Source organism: Giraffa tippelskirchi, chromosome 4 (genome assembly GCF_054371585.1).
Source record: "Giraffa tippelskirchi isolate mGirTip1 chromosome 4, T2T-mGirTip1v1.2.pri, whole genome shotgun sequence".
In the NCBI taxonomy this organism is placed as follows: Eukaryota; Metazoa; Chordata; class Mammalia; order Artiodactyla; family Giraffidae; genus Giraffa; species Giraffa tippelskirchi.
The window spans coordinates 177,058,619-177,079,015 of record NC_137278.1 but is presented as its reverse complement, the minus strand read 5'-3'; the positions used below and the strand labels follow the sequence as shown (position 1 = coordinate 177,079,015).

Sequence of the window (20,397 nt, the reverse complement as noted above, 5' to 3'; positions counted from 1 at the left end):
CACGACTAAAGCGATTTTGTATGCATAGTACAATGTTGAAACTAGGAAATTGATGTTGGTACAGTGTGTGTGTACAGTTCTATCATTTTACCACATCTGTAGATTTGTATAACCAATATCATATCAAAACACAGAACTAGTGTGTCACCAATAAGATCTCCTTGTGCTGCCTTTTTATAGTCAGCCTTATTCCTTCCCTTCCTACCATCCCCAACCCCTAGCAACTGCTAATTTGTTCTCCATATTTACAGTTTTATCATTCTGACAGTGTTATATAAATGGACTCATACAGTATTTGACCTTTTGAGGGTAGATTTTTTTCCCCCCTCAGCTAATGCCCTTGAGATTCATCTAACTTGTTGCATGTCTCAGTACTTCTTTTCTTTGTAATACTGACTAATAGTAGCATGGATGTGGCACAGTTTAACTGTTCACTTATTTTGGAACTTTTTGGTTGTTTATGTTTTTTGACTGGTAAAAGCAAAGGTATGAACAATCATGTACAGAATTTTGTGTGGACATAAGTTTTCATTTCTTTGGTAGAAATACCCAGGAGTACAGTTGCTAGATATTTTTGTAAGTGTATATTTAACTTTTAAAGACACTGACAAATTCTTTTCCAGAGTAATGGAAATGACTGTGCCATTTTATATCTCCACTAGTGGTGTTTAAAAGATCTAGCTTCTCCACAGAATGGAAGAAAATATTTGCAAACCATATATCTGATAAGGAATTAATATCCAGAATCCACAGAGAGCTCCTAAAACTCAACAGGGCTTTTCTGGTGGTTCAGGGGTAAAGAATCCACACAACGCAGGGGACATGAGTTCGATCCCTGGGTCGGGAAGATCCCTCAGAGGAGGAAATGGCAACCTACTCCAGTGTTGTTTGGGAAATTTCATGGACAGAGGAGCCTGGCAGTCTGTAGCCCATGGGGTCACAAAAGAGTTGGACACGACTCAGGAACTAAACAATAACAGCAACGACCAAACTCAACACTAAAAAACAAACGAGTAGATTAAAAAATGGCTAACAGACTCGACTGACATCAGTTTGAGCAAGCTCCAGAAATTGGTGATGGACAGGAAAGCCTCAATGCTGCAGTCCATGGAATCACAAAGGGTCAGACGTGACTGAACGACTAAACTGAACCGAAAGGTTTTGAATAGACATTTCTCTAAAGATGTGCAGAATGCTAATAAACTCATTAAAAGATGCTCAGCATCATTAATTGTTAGGGAAATGCAAAGTCAGTTGTAATGAGATACCACCTCACACTCATTAGGATGGCTACTATTACCAAAAAAACCCCCCAAACAAACAAACAAACAAAAAACCCAGAAAATAATAAGTTTTGATGAAGATATAGAGACATTGGAACACTTGAGCACTGTTGGTGGGAATGCAAAGTGGTACTGCTGTTGTGGGAAACAACTGTATGACAGTTTCGCCAGAAATTAAAACTAGAATTACCATGTACTCTAACAATTCCACATCAGGATATATACTCAGAATAATTAAGAGCAGAGTACAAGATACTGATTCATAGCAGTATTCTTCACAAAAGCTAAGACATATGAAACAACCCAAGTATCTTGACATATATGGATAAACAAAATATGGCATAGTGGAATATTATTCAGTTAAAAAGGAAGGGACTTCTGATATATGCTGCAGCATGGAAGAACTTTGAGGACATTATGCCATGTGAAGTCAACCACTCACAAAGAGACAGTTACTGTATTATTCCACTTACGTAAGGTACTAATGTAGTCAAAATCATATAGACAGAACATAGAATGATGGTTGTCAGGGACTAGGGAGATAAGAATGAGGAATTACCATTTAATGGGGACAGAGTTTTAGTTTTGCAAAGAAAAATGAAAAGACGGATGATGGTGATTTCATAATAATATGAATATGCTTAATACCACTGAACTGTACACTTAAACATGGTTAAGATAGTAAATTTTATGTGGTATTTATTTTACCACAATAAAAAAAATCAACCATGATGATATTATTAACAACTTTATGCCAGCTGTTTTTTAAAAACTTAGAAAAACTTAGAAGAAATAGACACATTTCTAGAAAAATAGTACTTACAAAAAATGAGGGAGAAATTAAAAGTCTGAATCATCCTATAATTACAAGAAATTGAATCTTACCACAAAGAAAGCAACAAGTCCAGATGATTTGCTGAGCAAGTTTCTACCAAAATTTTAAGAAATAGGTTATTCCAATCTGATGCAATTTCTTTTAATTAATAGAAAAAAAGGATGTTGCCCCACCTAGTTCTGAAAGCCCTATGTAACCCTGATATCTAAACCAGATGAAGGCATTACAAGAAATGAAAATTACAGGTTATTTCACTCATGAGTGTAGATGTAGAAATCTCAAACAAGATATTAACCTTTTGAAACGTACATTGTAAAAGAAGAAAAATGGTATTACCAAGTTCTGTTTATTTCAGGTATGCAAGGATAGATAACTATTATATGATCTATAAATGTAAATGATGATATTAATAGATTAAAAGGGAAAAATCATATGGTAACATCAGTAAGTTAGAAAAAAGCATCTAATTATCAGTGTCAATTCATGATTAAAATGCTTAGTAAATTAGGAAAGTTGGAAATTGTTTAACCTTTTGGGACTATTAAAAAAAAACCCAACAGTAATCAACAGACATGTTTTTAAATGGGCAAATATTAAAAACATTCCCTTTAAAAACAGGAATGTTACAAACATGAATGTTATCACCCATTGTAGTGATTTTATTCAGTTCAGTTCAGTCGCTCAGTCGTCTCCGACTCTTTGCGACCCCCTGAATCGCAGCATGCCAGGCCTCCCTGTCCATCACCAACTCCCGAAGTTTACCCAAACTCATGTCCATCAAGTCAGTGATGCCATCCAGCCATCTCATCCTCTGTCATCCCCTTCTCCTCCTGCCCCCAATCCTTCCCAGCATCAGGGTCTTTTCTAGTGAGTCAGCGCTTCACATGAGGTGGCCAAAGTATTGGAGTTTCAGCTTCAACATCAGTCCTTCCAGTGAACACCCAGGACTGATCTGCTTTAGGATGGACTGGTTGGATCTCCTTGCAGTCCAAGGGACTCTCAAGAGTCTTCTCCAACACCACAGTTCAAAAGCATCAATTCTTCGACGCTCAGGTTTCTTCACAGTCCAACTCTCACATCCATACATGACTACTGGAAAAACCGTAGCCTTGACTAGATGGACCTTTGTTGGCAGAGTAATGTCTCTGCTTTTTAATATGCTAAAGGCATTAAACAACTATTTTGTTATTCCTATGGATTCTGAGGGTCAGGAACTTGAACAGTGCAAAATAGGAAGGTTTGTTACTGCTGCCCCCTTTCTAATGCATCAGTGGGATGACTTAAGTACTGGAAGTGGCTGGATAGCTGGAAGCTGGAATCATCTGCAAGTATTTTCACATATCTGGTGATTTGATTCCAGTTGCTGGCTGGGGGCTCAGGTAATCAGTTGAAAAACTTGCAGGTGACTTCTCCACGTCGTCTCTCCATGTGGCTTGGTTTGGCTTTTCTCACAACATGGTAGCTAGGTTACTAGTCAGGCAATACAAGGACACAATCAGAAATTACAGTTTTATCATCTAACTGGGAAAGTCACACATGTTAATTCTACTGTACTATATCGGTTGTGGAAGTTTAATGATTAATATCCCACAGTTTCAAAAGGAGAAAAGATATTATGACTCTTTGGAATGAGTATCAGTGTTTCATTCTTAGGAGAACATGTGAATTAGGAGATATTTTTGATAATGTCTTTGAAGACTACAGTCACAACATTACCTCTTGTACTTAGCACTTTATTGGAGGACATAGCCTGTGCTTGAAGATAAGAAAAATAAATTAGATAGAATTGGAAAGAAGTAAAATTGTTATCTGGAGATAATATGATCATTTATATATATAATCAAAAGATATAAATTATTAGATGTCAGTTTAGCAAAGATGAATGGATATAAGATTAATATACAAAAGTTAAAAGTTAATCGTATTGTTACACAACAGTATCAGACAACTAGAAAATACAATTTAAAAGAAGATATTAATGTATCAGAATGTTAGTATCTAGGGATAAATCTAGTAGGAGATATACAAGACTTCTTCAGTGAAAATTATAAGATTTTATTAATAGGCATTAAGAAAGATTAATTATGGTACATCTTTTCAGTAACAAAATATTGTAAGCCACACAAATGTTTGTTGAAAAGAAAGTGACTGAATAAACTATGGTATATTAAAGTAGTAAAAAAGAATGAACAGCAGCTAAAATAATATTAGCAACATAACGTGAAAAAATTAAATCCCCTAAATTTATGTCGTAGGATGCTCTATAAAAATAGCTAAAATATACCTTTTGGTGGTAGATATAAAATGGAACTTCATTAACTTGAAAACAAAGGAATGATGAAAAATAAATTTAGGATTGTGAGTCCAGAGAGATCCAAGGAGGGGTTATATGTAATTTGTTATGATCTTCAGTTTTATGCCTGGTGGTGGGTATCCATATCTTAATTTTATTAAAAAAAAAATGGAGTAAACAATTAAAAAAAACCCAAACGCCTTGAGGCAGGAATATGATTGTTAGGGAGGCTATGTAGCTAGAACAGAATGAGTCAGAGGGAGTTATAGTTTAGATCAGAGAGGCACTGGGCACTCTAATTATGTCTAGGAGAAGAGTAAACAAATTCTTAACAAGGGTTTAAAGCTGTCTGTGGTTAAATAACCGAACACTGAGACATTGTGTTTTAATTTTACTCTTACCCAACAACAACAACAACAACAACAATCTACCTAAGAGTTTTATGCTTATAGCAGAACAACCATGTTCCAGATAAATGAGGTTATTAAATATATCTGACCAGATAAGTGAAAATTCACTATAAATAGAAAAATATAAAAAAGCGCATGTAACACTATGAAAGATATGAAGCACTTTATAAAGTTGTCAACACTGTACTGTGTTGCTAACTAACACTTTTCTCTATTGTTTGTTATATAGAGTAGCCTCATAATATTGCCTTAATATTGTGATGTAATTGTAGGCTTTTTGCAGAATATATTTTTACTTCTAATCATTAGTCTCAATTTACAACTTTGTCTTCATGTTTGCTTTGCTTAGTGGTGAGGCTCCAGAGTTTGTGTTCTATAGAGGCATGAGTCTTTAGAAGAAATCACCTGTGTAGCAGAGTGGAGGATGGAATAGAAAGGAGCAAACTGGAAGCAGAAAACTATTTGAAGGCTGATGCTATGAACCAGATAAAACATAAAGTTGCTTTAACTAGGGTAAAAATATTAGCAGTTGAGTAGATAAATTCTAGAAGTATTTAAGACATAGAATTTGGTGAGAGGAGGAGGCAAGGATGACTCCAGCTTTTGTTCTTGGCCAACTGTGAAAGAATCCTAGAGGAAGAGTCAATTTTAGGTTGGTGGGAGAGTTCTTAGGTTCAGGTTTGATTGTATTGAATTTGAAGTACCTGTTAGATGAAAAAGAAACTAGTCAGTTGTCTGTTGAGTTTATGGATCTGAAGCTGAGGAGGTGGATCTGAACTAGAGATCCCTTAGATTGTTTGTAAATAAAATGAATCTGAAGGAACGAATAACCAAGAGAGTTTATTTGAAGTGAGATAAAAATGCCAGCATTTAAAGGGTAGGTAGAAGGACCTGTAAGGGAGACTGGGAAGAAGCAGTCGGAGAAACAGGAAGAAAGAGGGAACAAGTATGGTTGTTTCGCAAGCCGGGGATTGAGAGTGTTTTGAGAAGGAAAGACTGGTCAAATGCTGTTAGTGTTCAAATATGACAAGGAATTGAAAGTGTCTTTTTGCATTTAGTGAAAAGGAGGTAATTGGTTGCAGGCACGGTCTGTAGGTCTTTAAGAATAGAGCATCTATGATGTTGAGTTGTGAAAAGGAGAGGGCTGTGGTTAGAGAAGAATGTGCAGTTAAGGATGGTTTTGCTTTTGTTTTTGTTTTGTTTCATTTTTAAAGATGTAGGACGTGGAACATGTTTCAGTGTTAATAGGAAGGAGCCAAATAAAAGGGGAAAGTTGAATATTTAATAAAGAGAAGGAATAATTGAGAGAGTCAGGTCTCAGAGCACAGATGGAGGAATTAGTCTTAAGTGGGTGGAGGGATTCTTTTTCCTTATGAGCAGAATGAAGTGGAGTAGTTGGGCTTCCTTGGTGGCTCATACAGTAAAGAATCTGCAGGAGACCTGGGTTCGATCCCTGGGTTGGGAAGATCCCCGGAAGGAGGGCATGGCAACCCACTCCAGTATTCTTGCCTGGAGAATCCTATGGACAGAGGAGCCTGGCAGTCCATGGGGTCACAAAGAGTCGGACGTGACTGAAGTGACTAAGCACATCACAGTTGGGTACACATGCTAGTAACTGTAGTTTTGGTAGAAAAAAGTAAATGACCTTCCCTTAAAATGCCTTCTTTGTTTAGCAGGAGGCTTGATCATGTACTTCGATTACTGAAAGTAATAGGTTGTAAAGTTTGAGGTGAGCTGAGAATCTTTGAAATAGCTTCTGGAGAAGGGGAGCAAGAGGCTTAATTAAAGAAACAAATGTATGTGGTTGGCAGCACTGTGGACCCAGTTGAAGATGGGAAACATGAATTTTATGATCCTTCTAAGCAGAAGACCAGCAGTTGGATATTGTTGGTGGTTCTGTATGAGAGCTATTATCTCCTGCCTTGTAACTCCAGGTTCTGAAGCTATTGAGAGATAGAACCAAGAGATATAAGAACCAGAAAAGTGTCTCTAGTCTTAAAAGTTTAATGTAAATGTGGCTTGGATTGAGGCTGAAATGAGGTCTCCCACAATTTCTCTCCTGAATTAAATTTATCCATTGGCTAAAAAACATGAATCCAGGCTAAGAAAAGGAAGTTTTTCTCTGGTGAATTTCTCTCATGAGAGCTGGACCAGAGGAAGATTATACTGTTTATGGGCATAAAGTTCCCAGTGAGGAACCCAAAGAACTTGCTGTGTGCATGCATGCTGACCTCTACACAGTGAGCAGAAGGTGGCAGAGGATGAGATGGTTAGATAGCATCACCCACTCAGTGAACATGAACTTGAGCAAAGTCCGGGAGATAGTGAAGGACAGCGAAGCCTGATGTGCTGCAGTCCATGGGGTCGCAAAGAATAGGACACAACTTAGTGACTGAAAAACAACAATAACGACAGGAAGTTTCAAAATTACCATTAGCCACAATAATAATTGAATAAGAGAGTGAGTGTGGCACTGTAATTTCTTCTAAGATGTAGACTTTTTGTGCTCAAACTCCAATGTATTTTTCTTGGAGAAATAAGAGGAAAAGCAGAGTTATGGAGGAACTATTAGTAACTCATTTGCTTTCATTCATCATTTATTCCAAAAGCATTGATTCAAAAATGCTTTTTGGAGTTCCTACTATGTGCTAGGAACTGCATAGATCAAGGTTCTAGGGAGTAAAAATAGTTTAAGAAATGGTCCATAAAGTACTTCGGAAGACCTTATGGAAATTCAGGGGAATAATTTCCTTGACAAGATAAGCTTGAAATTCTGATTTTGTGTTTTGATTAGACTCTTCCATTTAGTTCAGTCTTAAATAATGGCTGTTCACTTTTACCTTAGCTAAGGGTGTGTGTGTCTGTCTGTGTTTATGTGTATTTCCTTTGTTATGTTTCCTCTTACCAATTTATATTTGCTTTGGATTGTCTGAAAAAAAAAAAAATCACCTGTCTGTTGCTTTTAGGAAACATGGCATGAAATAGTCTCAAATAGAAAAAATATTGGATGTTGGTTTAGCCAGTAATTTTCCAGATGGGATAGAGATTGACTTAAATGCTGAGTGGACAGTGTAAGGCACTTTGGGATGACTGACTACTCTGGATAATCTCTGGAGATGGTAATTTTTGAAGTCAGTTACTTAAATTGTCTACTTTTCTATTTGGTGTTTTTTTGCATTTTATTTTGAGCAACTTTGGTGTCTGAGATACACTTTTACATTTTGAATAAATATTTATAATATGGGAACATGTCATAAAGAAGACTAACATGAAACATTTTCCATTTATTCACTGATTAAAGGCTAATTTAAAATATTTAAGCCATCTCTTACAGTTTGTTTTGAAAAATAAAACTTGCCTTGAGTTTTCTTTTCAGAATAGTATTTTGACACAAATAAAGGGTACTTGATTCATTGTGCCATGATTTTTTTATGCTCTCATTAAAAAAGTCAATTATGAGAGCCCACAGTTTAAAGTTGTAAAAGGCTTGTTATGGCCCAAGTCCATCTTATGATGCCCCCTCTTTCAGCCTCTCCATTTCTTGCTTTCTAGAAGCAAGATGTTTAACAGCATATATAGCTGAATCTTTTAGTGTTTACCAGTTAATCACAAAATAACATTTATTATTGCTACATCTTGATTTTTAAATTTCATACCCATTGTCTTTCCAATATGGAAGATAAGACCTAAACTGTCTTTTACCTCTGGCTCATACCACATCCTTCATCATCTTTCTCTTACCTTCCCAATATGGTTATATTATGATTTTGGTACAGGTAGTTATTCACTGTTAACATTATTATGACCATGTAAATACTACTCACAGCTGAAAAATGTAGCATATTATGTTTGCTTTTCCTGTCTAACACATTATTTTCTTGCTGTTTTCATTTAGCTAATTTTCTAATCACTTATTCAAGCCTACATTTTTCTCCAGTTGTTTAAAATTACTCTTATTATGGTAAAGCAGAGACAGTCTACTAATTTCATTTCCTCGAATACATCTCCCAGGAACTTTCCTCTCTATTCCAATTTAGGCTTGTTGCTGTCTCTTCTTGCTACTCACTTCCTTTTTCTGGGACAATTCCTTTTGTTTTTCACTTTAGTTGGATCTCTTTTTTCTTAATCCCATATCTTCCTCATGTCTTATTCCTTTGGTTTATTCCATAGAATTGTAGGGAAATAACTTTTTTTTTGAGACTGTCAGGTATGAATATGACTTATTTCCCCTCTACTTGATTATTTGTTGGATTGGCTGATTATAAAGTTCTATGTTGTAGAATTTTCCCTCAAAATCTTAGAATCATTGCTTCACTGTTTTTCACCTTTCAGTGATGCTCTTGTGAAGTCTAATACCATTACATATATTCCCTATCCATTGTACAAAACCTATTTTATCTCTTTATAAGCTTGTAGGATCTTCCCTTTTTTTGTAGGATGTAAGACACTGTACTCTTACTGTGGCTTTTTACTTCTATTTTCTTAGATATGTGAGGAACCATTAAATCTGCAAATTATATCCTTTAGTTTTAAAAATTTTCTTTTATTATTTGGCTCATGGTTTATCTTTTGTTTTCTCTATTCTTTCTAGAATTCCTAAAATTAAATATTGCATATTCTAGACTGGATCTTATAATTTTCTTACATTTTTACTCTGATTTCTCATTTCTTTTTCTTTTATACTCTGCTTCTTAAAGGAGATTTTCTTAGCTTTATTAGCTTTAGTTTCATTTCTGTAATCATTTATATTTTCAAGACCTTAGTCTTGTTATATAGCACCCAACTTCCCTCCCAAATTAAAGCTTCTTGTTCTTATTTCATGAATGCACTGTCTTCTGATCTCAACTCTCTGAAGCTTTCAGTATAGTTTTTATTTTTTAGCAAATATTTCTCTCATTTGTAGTCTCTGTTTCTTCCATCTTTTTTCCTTTTTTGGGGGGATTTAATTTTTGTTTTTCATTTTGTTGTTTTTGTTCAGTCTCTAAGTTGTGTCTGACTCTATACAGCCTCATGGACTGCAGCATACCAGGCTTCCCATCCTTCACTGTCTCCTGGAGTTTGCTCTAATTCATGTCCACTGAGTCAGTGATGCTATCTAATCATCTCATCCTCTGCCACTGTCTTCCCCTTTTGCCTTCAATCTTTCCCAGCTTCAGGGTCTTTTTCAGTGAATCAGCTCTTTGCATCAGATGGCCAAAGTATTGGAGCTTTAGCTTCCTCATAAAAGTCCTTCCAATGAATATTCAGGGTTGATTTTCTTTAGGATTTACTAGTTTAATTTCCTTGCAGTCCAAGGTACCCTCAATAGTCATCTCCAGCACCACAATTCAAAATCATCAATTCTGCAGCACTCAGCCTTCTTTATGGTCCAACTCTCACATCCATACATGACTACTGGAAAAACCATAGCTTTGGTTATATAGATCATTGTTCACAAAATGATGTCTTTACTTTTTAATATGCTCTCTGGGTTTGTCATAGCTTTCCTTCCAAGTGGCAGGCATCTTAATTTCATGGCTGTAGTTACCATCTGCAATGATTTTTGGAACCCCAAGAAATAAAATCTGTCATTGCTTCTGCTTTTTCCCCTTCTATTTGCCGTGAAGTGATGGGACCAGATGCCATGATCTTAGTTTTTTGAATGTTGAGTTTTAAGCCAGCGTTTTCACTCTCCTCTTTTACCCTCATCTAGTGGATCTTTAGTTCCTCTTCCCTTTCTGCCATTAGAATGGTATTATCTGCATATCTGAGGTTGTTGATATTTTTCCTGCAATCTTGAATCCAGCTTGTGAGTCATCCAGCCTGGCATTTTGCATGATGTACCCTGTATATAAGTTAAGTAAGCAGGGTGACACTATACACTTTGTCATACTCCTTTCCAAATTTTGAACCAGTCTGTTGTTCCATGTAAGGTTATAACTATTGCTTCTTGATCTACATACAGGTTTCTTAGGAGACAGGTAAGGTGGTCTGATACTCTCATCTCCTTAAGAATTTTCTATAGTTTGTTGTGATTTACATAGACAATGGCTTCCACATTGCCAATGAAGCAGAAGTAGATGTTCTTCTGGAATTCCTTTGCTTTCTCTGTGATCCAGTGAATGTTGGCAATTTGATCTCTGGTTCCTCTGCTTTTTCTAAACCCAGCTTGTAGATCCTGAAGTTCTCAGTTCATGTACTGCTGAAGCCTAACTTGAAGGATTTTGAGTGTAATCTTAATGAGTATGCAAAAGGAGCACAATTCTCCTGTGGACATTCTTTGGCGTTGCCCTTCTTTGGGACTGGAATGAAAACTGACCTTTTCCAGTCTTACGGCTACTTCTGAGTTTTCCAAATTTGCTGGCATAATGAGCGCAGCACTTTAACAACACTAACTTTTAGTGTTTTTAATAGCTCAGCTGGAATTCTGTCACCTCCACTAGCTCTGTTCCTGGTAATGCTTCCTAAGGCTCACTTGAATTCACGCTCCAGAATGTCTGGCTCCAGGTAAGTTACCACACCACTGTGCTTATCCTGGTCATTAAGACCTTTTTTTATATAGTTCTTCTGTGTATTCTTGCCACCTCTTAATATCTTCTGCCTCTGTTAGGTCCTTGCCATTTCTGTCCTTTATTGTGCCTATCCTTGCATGAAATGTTCCCTCGATCTCTCCAATTTTCTTGAAGAGGTCTCTAGTCTTTCCCATTCTGTTGTCTTCCTATGCTTCATTACATTGTTCATTGAAGAAGGCCTTCTTGTCTCTCCTTGCTATTCTCTGGAACTCTGCATTCAGTTGGATATATATTTCCCTTTCTCTCTTGCTTTTCACTTCTCTTCTTTCTTCAGGTATTTGTAAAGCCTCCTCAGACTACTACTTTGACATCTTGCCTTTTTTTTTTTACTTTTGTATGGTTTTGTTCACTGACTCCTGTATAGTGTTATGAAACTGTCCATAGTTCTTCAAGCACTCTATCGACCAAATCTAATCTCTTGAATCTATTCATTACTTCACTGTGTAATCATAAGGGATTTGATTTTCATACATAAATGGCCTAGTGGTTTTCCCTATTTTCTTCAGTTTAAGCCTGAAGTTTTCAGTAAGGAGCTGATGATCTGAGCCACAGTCAGCTTCAGGTCTTGTTTTTGCTAACTGTATAGAGCTTCTCATCTTTGGCTGCAAATAATTTAATTGATCTGATTTTGGTATTGACCATTTGGTGATGTCCATGTGTGGAATCATCTCTGTGTTGTTGGAAAAGGGTGTTTGCTATAACCAATGACCAATGTGTTCTCCTGATAAAACTCTGTAAGCCTTTGCCCTGCTTCATTTGTGCATTAAGGCCAAACTTGCCTGTTACTATAGGTATCTTCTCCTTTTGCATTCCAATCCCCTGTGATGAAACAAATTTTGGTGTTTTAGAAGGTCTTGTAGGTCTTCATAGAACCATTTAACTTCAGCTTCTTTGGCATTAGTGGTTGGGACATAGACTTGGGTTACTGTGATGTTGAATAGTCTGCCTTGGAAACAAACCTAGATCATTCTGTCATTTTTTGAGATTTTCCTCAGATATTGCATTTTGGACTCATCTGTTGGCTATGAGGGCTACTCCATTTTTTCTCTAGGGATTCTTGCCCACAATAGTAGATATAATAGTATTCTGAATTAACTTCGCCCATTCCTGTCCATTTTAGTTCACTAATTCCTAAGATGTTAATGTTCACTCTTGCCATCTCCTGCTTGACCATGTCCACATTATCTTGATTCATGGACCTAACATTCCAGGTTCCTATGCAGTATTGTTCTTTACAGCATTGAACTTTACTTTCACACCAGACACATCCACAACTGAGCATCATTTCTGCTTTGTCCCTGTCACTTCATTCTTTCTGGAGCTATTAGTAATTGACCTCTGCTCTTTTCATATTAGCTATATTCTTTTTTTTTTTTGTCATTTGAATATTCTTATTGTTTTTTTTCCCCATATTTTAAACTTTTTATTTTTATTAGGGTGTAGCTGATTAGCAATGTTGTGGTAATTTCAAGTAAACAGTAAAGGGACTCAGCCATACATATACATGTATCCATTTTTCCCCACCCCCCACCCCCTATCCAGGTTGGCACATAACATTGAGCAGAGTTCCATGTGCTATACAATAGGTCCTTGTTGATTATCTATTTTAAATATAGCAGTGTGTACATGGCCTTCTCAAAGGCAACCAAATTATCCCTCCCCCGCCCCCCAGCAACCATAATTTCCTTTCTACATATCTCTGATTGTCTTTGGCTATCTGTTCAGATGTGAATGAAACACTAATAATAAGGTAGCTTATGCTTATGTAATGATTAAAGTGTGTCAGACATTGTTCTAAGTGCTTCGTCTATTTTAACTTATTTAATCCTCACAAGGACTTTAGGAATTGGTTACCGTTATTATTATTCCCATTTGACAGATGAGAAAACTGAGTCATAAAATGATAAATAAGTTGCCTAATTTTACACAGTTTGGTAGGTGGCAGAGATAGAATCTGAATCCAGGCAGCCGAACTCCATATTCCCTTCTTTTTACTGTTGTACTTATTTTGTCTGTTAATGAAATAAGAAGCAAATTGTAAATTCCATGTATGTGGGTTGTTGTTCAGTCGCCCAGTCATGTCCGACTCTTTGCAACCCTGTGGACTGCAGCGCATCAGGCCTCCCTGTCCCTTACCATCTCCTGGAGTTTGCCCAAAGTTCATGTTCATTGCATCGGTGATACTGTCCAGCCATCTCATCCTCTTGATGCCCTCTTCTCCTTCTGCCTTCAGTCTTTCCCAGCATCAGGGACTTTTCCAATGAGTCATCTGTTTGCATCAGGTGACCAAAATACTGGAACTTCAGCTTCAGCATCAGTCCTTCCAGTGAATATTCATGGTTGATCTCTCTCAAGATTGACTGGTTTGATCTCCTTGCTGTCCAAGGGACTCTCAGGAGTCTTCTCCAGTACCACATTTTGAAGGCATCAATTCTTTGGCATTCTGCCTTCTTTATGGTCCAGCTTTCACAACCGTGGGCTTCCCTGGTGGCTCAGACGGTGAGGAATCCACCTGCAGTGTGGGAGACTTGGGTTCTATCCCTGGGTTAGAAAGATCCCCTGGAGAAGGTAACAGCTACCCACTCCAGTATTCTTCCTGGAGAATTCCATGGACAGAGGAGCCTGGCAGTCTACGGTACATGGGGTCGCAAAGAGTTAGTTGTACACAGCTGAGTGACTTTCACTTTTCACTCTCACAACCATATGGGACCACTGGGAAGACAATAGCCTTGAGTATACAGACCTTTGTCGGCAGAGTAATGTCTCTGCTTTTCAACACACTGTCTAGGTTTGTCATCACTATTCTGCCAAGAAGCAATCGTTTTCTGATTTCATGGCTGCAGTCACTGTCTGCAGTGATTTTGGAGCCCAAGAAGAGGAAATCTGTCACTACTTCCACCTTTTCCCCTTCTATTTGCCATGAAGTTATGGGACCAGAGGCCATGATCTTAGTTTTTTTTTTTTTTTTTTTTTAATGTTTAGTCTTAAGCTGGCTCTTTCACTCTCCTCCTTCACCCTCATCAAGAGGCTCTTTAGTTCTCTTGGCTTTCTGCCATTAGAGTGGTATTATCTGCATATCTGAGGTTGTTGATGTTTCTCCCGCTTATCTTGATTCCAGCTTGTAATTCATCCAGTCTGGCATTTCTTATGATGTACTCAGCATGTAGGTTAAACAAACAGGATGACAGCCGACAGCCCTTTGGAACTCCTTTCTTGATCTTGAACCAGTCAGTTGTTCCATACAGGTTCTAACTTGCTTCTTGACCCGTATATGGGTAGGATTTGTCAAAGTAGTGTTACCTGAGTGAGCTGTATCTTTGTGGAATGTCTGGTGAGGTCCTTTGTCAGGGAGTGATTAGATTAGATCAGAGAAGAATCTTATAATCTACTGTTTGTAGATGTTGAAGACCTGCAACTGGCAATTTGGTTGCTGAGTGGTGAAAGAAGATGGGGGAATGGGTCTCAAAATTTAATACAGTTTTGATTTAGTCACCTATTTCTGATCTTCCAGTCTAGAGATTCTTGCTTTTACACTGCCCAAGGATTAAATCTTCAGTTGTCTTCTGTGATGAGGAATTATTAATTACCCCGTTGTGCCGATTCTGGGAGGGGATCTTGGGCTATATCTGTGATTCTTATGTTGAATCTCATCTTTACTCGTTTTTCAGTGCTGCTCATTCCTGAGCCTTTTGTGGTTTCCCTGATACAAATGTGATTGATTCTCATTTTCTCCACTGATAGTATAAGATTCATCTTCCTTGTATTTGCATTGTTTTTTTTTTTTTTCCACAGTTGTTTTTCTTTTTACCTACTCTTTGACCTTTGTTTATGTGAAAGCAAACAATCCAATCCTTGCTTGCTATCTTTTAGGAAAATATTTTAGGAAAAGACTTGAGTATAATCCATGTTCTTAATGTGCCATTTTAAATTCTCTGCTAAGTCTCTTGAAATAAATTTCAGATGTCTCCTTTTACCTGAAGGATTTCATGATGCCCAACTTCTGAAAATTTTTTCCTACATTGGATGTTCATCTTCTTTTCTAAGACCCTTGTATATTTTGTGTTATTTATATTTGCATGCTCTTCTTACACACTGCCCTCTGCTCTACAGCAGACTGTAACTTCTTGAGGACCTTGAGTGATCCCCTCTGTAGAGTTGCTCAGTAAAAATGTTACATTAAGTGTTGTGCATGGATAGAGGAGCCTGGAGGGTTAGAATCCATGGGGTCACAAAGAGTCGCACACGACTGAGCGACTAACACATTTTTCTTTTCTAAGTGTTGTGTATATGTTTTTCTTGTGAAATATCAGCAATATATGAAATACTGAGGGTAATTTAGGAGAGAATTAACATAATAATGCAACAAAAGAGATTAAATTCTGATATAAAGAAGTCCGAGAATTGTCGTTGTTCAGTCACTAAGTCATGTCCGAATTGTTAAACCTGGATTTAATGAAATCTTTCAACATAGATAACTAATCATAACAAAGTGTTCATCTCTCCACTTGCCATGACACCAAAGAATGAACTGCATGGATATGCCAATTTTTTGGCCAGGCTCATGATTCTATAACTTATATGACAGAAATATTTGGTGTTGCTTTATTATATTTGTACTTCAGGCAGATAATGTTAAGTGCTGGAAGTTTTCTAAAAGGTTAATAAATGCACTGTAGATGAAGCAGTGTTCTGAATGTATTGGACTAGCTAAATCCATAATCAAGCCCACACTTGTAATATTTCCTTTAAAAAATAATTTTTAGTTTTTGTATTTTGTAAAGTTGATTTTGACAAATCAGTGCTGTTAATTTTGCTTCCTCCTGCTCTTTAAAATGTTCAGAAGGAAACAGAAACTATTTCAGAATTTGAAACTAAATTATTCAGAGAAAGGCTGTTACTTTAAAATAATCTTTATTTCTCTAGAACTGTATTTTAAGAAACTCAGGACACATTTTCCTTTTAAAATATATTAATATTTCTTTGAAAATAAAATACCAGAAGACTTATCTGCATTTTAATATGTAATACTTGCTGGGGTATGGAAAGCATCTGTGGTCACTAACATCTTCTTTTGTAGAGCTAAATCAGTACTTAGGAAGCTGATGGTATTTGGTTGATTACCACAGGCAAACAAGCTGGAATGATTCTTAGGCATGGGTATTTGTTTTTGTTTTCAAATTTTCTGGTATCTTAACAAATAACTTATTGGGCTGTGTCATATGAAAACACATAGATGCATTACTCTAAGAATTCCATTCTTTTGAAACCAGATTATTTGGGTACAGTGTTTGCAGATGCTAAAAATAGCTTTTAATTGTCTCCTGAGATTTGTGGGACACATGGAAAAGACAAAATCGGTGTTTATAGTTTGTCTTGGTTAATTCTCAGTATCCATATCACTCTTCTTTCATAATTTCTTCATGAAAAATGTAATCACATACAGATTTCTACTTGCTTGCATCAGAATTAATGTGAATTCCATTTCAAACTAACCACCATCAAAAGTTTCTGAAAGTCTGGTTCGTATTTTTTAAGTGTATGTGGATGATTTGCTTCGTTTTGATTTTTGGAGAAGTACATCTTTTGCAAATTTTTCAACAGATTGTTAAATTGTGGGTAATGGTGACAATACTGGTATTATATTTTGGTTAATTTAGGGTTGTCCATTTTTATAATGCATTGAATATTTCTGTCTGTATATTTCTTATAATGTCATTGCCTACTGTGTTTCTGTGAAAATAAATTTTCTTTGTCTATTAAAACAAAACAATCCTGAGATTGCTTTTTACTGTTTACTTTTCTTTGACTGTTTTTGAGTTTTATTTTTCAAGGCATTAGTTAATTAATCCCATGGACAGTGGAGCCTGCAGGCTATGGTCCCTGGGGTTGCAAAGAGTTGGACATGACTGAGCACATGCACACACAGTAGTAATTTTGGTGACAAGGTAAAGCATGACAACTGCTTTATCAGTCAGAGCAAAATGCCTTAGAAAATACCTTTAGAATTATTGCTTAGCATATACAGTTTAATTTGCTTAGCTGTTTTTGTTCTTTTTTTAGAAGTTCGAGAAGGTTTTCTGTAATGAAGTCCATCTTGGATAATTGAGTCAAGAAACCTGTAATTAATATTTGAATATGTCCACTTTTGAAAGATAGAAATGGAAAACCAGTTATTGACCAGAGTGTGACTTCTGCCCACCAGTTCACAATTTATTGTAAATTTAGTTTTGATACATATCACTTATTACTTGTTTTACCTTTCTAGGTTTTTTAGTTCTTTCATGGTTTGTTCGATGAAAGCATCTCCTTTTTCTTTTTTTTTTTTTAAAGCCCAGGCACTCATAGTTTTACCCTTCTATTTTTATAGTATGCATTTAGGACAAAATAAAGCATGTATTATCCCACTGCTTGTCTCGCTTACATCTTTTAAGGGTAAAGAAGAGAGGTATTCTGGATATTTGCTTGTGTTTTTCTCTTCCCTGGTCTCCATGAATACATGACTTGATTTATCTTGATCAGCCTAGTAACTTGCTCCACATTTTTCCAAAAGTGCAAAGCAGTTTCAGCTAAAAATACACATATCAAAATGCTCCAGAAGTTGTGGCCACAGCTCAAAAATGCTGATCAATTTTGAAAATCTAAATCAACCTCGGCCATGAAACCAAGGGAAGAACCTTTGTGGTGTGGGACAGATTTCCAAAAATTCACCACAGTCCTGTTCTGAGCTGGAGTTTGTGCTGATGTTGCCAGACAACTGAGGAATAGATGCAAAAAGCAGGAAGCATTATTGAATTGAGCCCTAGTGCCAATTTGGGAAAAGCAAATTAAAATGTAAAAGAATATTTTTCCACTCCTGGCGTCTCAACACAAAATGGCAAAATACATGGTTGCTGAAAAAGTCACAGAAATTGTTAATATTGCCAGAATGGCTAATTTTGTCAAAAAAATCTCAGTCTTTTTGTGTTAAAAAATGCATATGCATTTAATTAAATCATTTTTTTTAACCCAAATGAAATAGTTCTAATTTACAAATCAAAAGAACAAGTGAGAGAAGTGTTTTGACATAAATGACTATGTGTGTGGGCTTGTTTCAATGTCTTCTGTTTTTCAGGTGCACTTAAAGAATGGATGATGATGATTTTGGTGGTTTTGAGGTATGTGCTATTATTTACCTTGTTTTACTTGTGTAATTGTTTTAAATGTATTATTAATCATTGATGTTCATGATCCTTTCTTGATCATTTTGAATGTAACTCTGGAATAAAAAAATGAAATCCAGAAAAATTAAAATATATTCCCTCTGAAAGTTAAAATTGATTTATTATTATTGAACACTTGATCATACCCATAGGAATGTTTTAAATTGAGGTAATTAAGTGCTACTGGTGGAAGCACTAAAGAAGAGATTTGGGAAATAGTCAGCAGATGGTTCTGTTGGGATACATGTCTCTTAGGAAATACTTGTGAGATGAGGGATGAGTGTTGAAGATCTGTGACATGTTTTCATGTTTATACCTGTAATGAGTTGATTTAGTGTATTAAGTACATTGCCTTTTGGTGGCTTACAGAGCTAATTAGTGTGTTTGTGTTGTTAGATTATTCTCTCAGGTTTTAGTTGGATGCTTTGTAAGGAAATTGTTAACTGAAGAAGCCCTGTCTTTTCCTTAATCCTTTTCAGTGTGTGTTCATTTTATTGAAATGTTTTGTAACCCAGTTATTTTTATGGAGCCAGTATAGTCTTGCAGGAAAATCTCTGGATTAGAAGTCAGGATGCCTGAGCTCAAGTCCTGGAACTACCATCAAGTGAGCTCTGTGATTTTTTTTTTTAAGAAAGACTTTTATCTAGTTTGGAACTTGGTGAAAAGGAGATTGTTAAAGATAATGACTGTAATTGATGACATTACAATAGGAGAAATGAGATATTAGTATGTATTCAGCGTTCTGAATGTCATGAAAGAATGGTATGAGTTTATTTTAGGTTAGGATCAGTTTCTCTCCTGTTGCTCTTTAATATCTGTTAATATGGAAATAATTAGAATATGAACTTACCTATTTTCTGCATTTTATCTAAAACTTTTTGTTTAGCACATTGATATGCTTTCTGCATTTGCTTTAGTATTTTGGGTTGTTGGGTGACTGAATCTTGTTATGTTTCTTGATTTATTTTATCAGAGAACTAAGAGTAGATAGTATTCTCTAGAGTAACAGTTATACTTCAGTGTATATTCAATGGATCTATTCCTTTGAATATTACACAGGTACAATGCTAACCAACCATTCCAATTTAATTATGGTTGCTGGGATTCTTTCTTTCTACATTCTGTTGTAGAAATATGAAAGGTTTCTATCCTTGGGTATATAAACATTTCTGGGAGGAGACATTTGAAGGTCAGTTAAATACATTATGATTCTTTACTCCTAGATACTTTAGTGTGTATTAATGTTTCCTAAGAATAAGGATATTCTTTTAACAACAGTACAGTTATCAATGTCAATGAATTAAGCATTGATAGAATATTCTGAAATGATTTTTAATACTTTTTAAATTATTTAAAAAATTTATTTAATTTTTAATAATTTTTTAATAAAAAATAATTGTATTTGAATTTTAGAAGTATTTTTAGTGCAGAAAATTTGAAAAATGACTAATAGCCAAATGAATAAAAATTGCCACTAGAAAACCTTCTTTTTAATTTGTTTTTTGTCTTTCTTACCTTTTTTCTAGATAAATATATAGTTTATTCTAGATAAGCACTATCTGTATTTTTATGTGAACATATTTTAGATGTTATTAAGATTTTTTTCTAAAACATTTTTAATGATTCTAGAGAATTCCAATATATGAGTAAAAGATGATTTATTTAATCAGGTTTCTGGTAAATGTTTAGATTGTTTCCAGTGATTGTCTATTATAAATAACATTTTGGTATACATCCTTGTGGGTAAATTTTTACAATTATATGTTTAGGATGAATTCTTAGAAATGGAATGGCTAGGTTAAGGAATATGCAGTATTTTTATTTTA

The 20,397-nt window shown here is 35.7% G+C and overlaps 1 protein-coding gene across 18 annotated transcripts in view; it reads left to right on the top strand.

Annotated features, from left to right (window-relative positions):
• The window catches only part of CCDC91 (coiled-coil domain containing 91), a 381,232-nt gene that overhangs the window by 54,906 nt on the left and 305,929 nt on the right, over positions 1 to 20,397 (top strand). For all 18 annotated transcript variants that reach the window (XR_014082453.1, XR_014082452.1, XR_014082451.1 and 15 more), the window contains exon 2: positions 18,484 to 18,526. Coding sequence is in view for 10 of the 18 variants with exons in the window: in XM_081591771.1 (XP_081447897.1) it covers positions 18,497 to 18,526 (30 nt within the window). In the remaining 8 variants the exon portion in view is untranslated. The remainder of the gene's footprint in view (positions 1 to 18,483; positions 18,527 to 20,397) is intronic.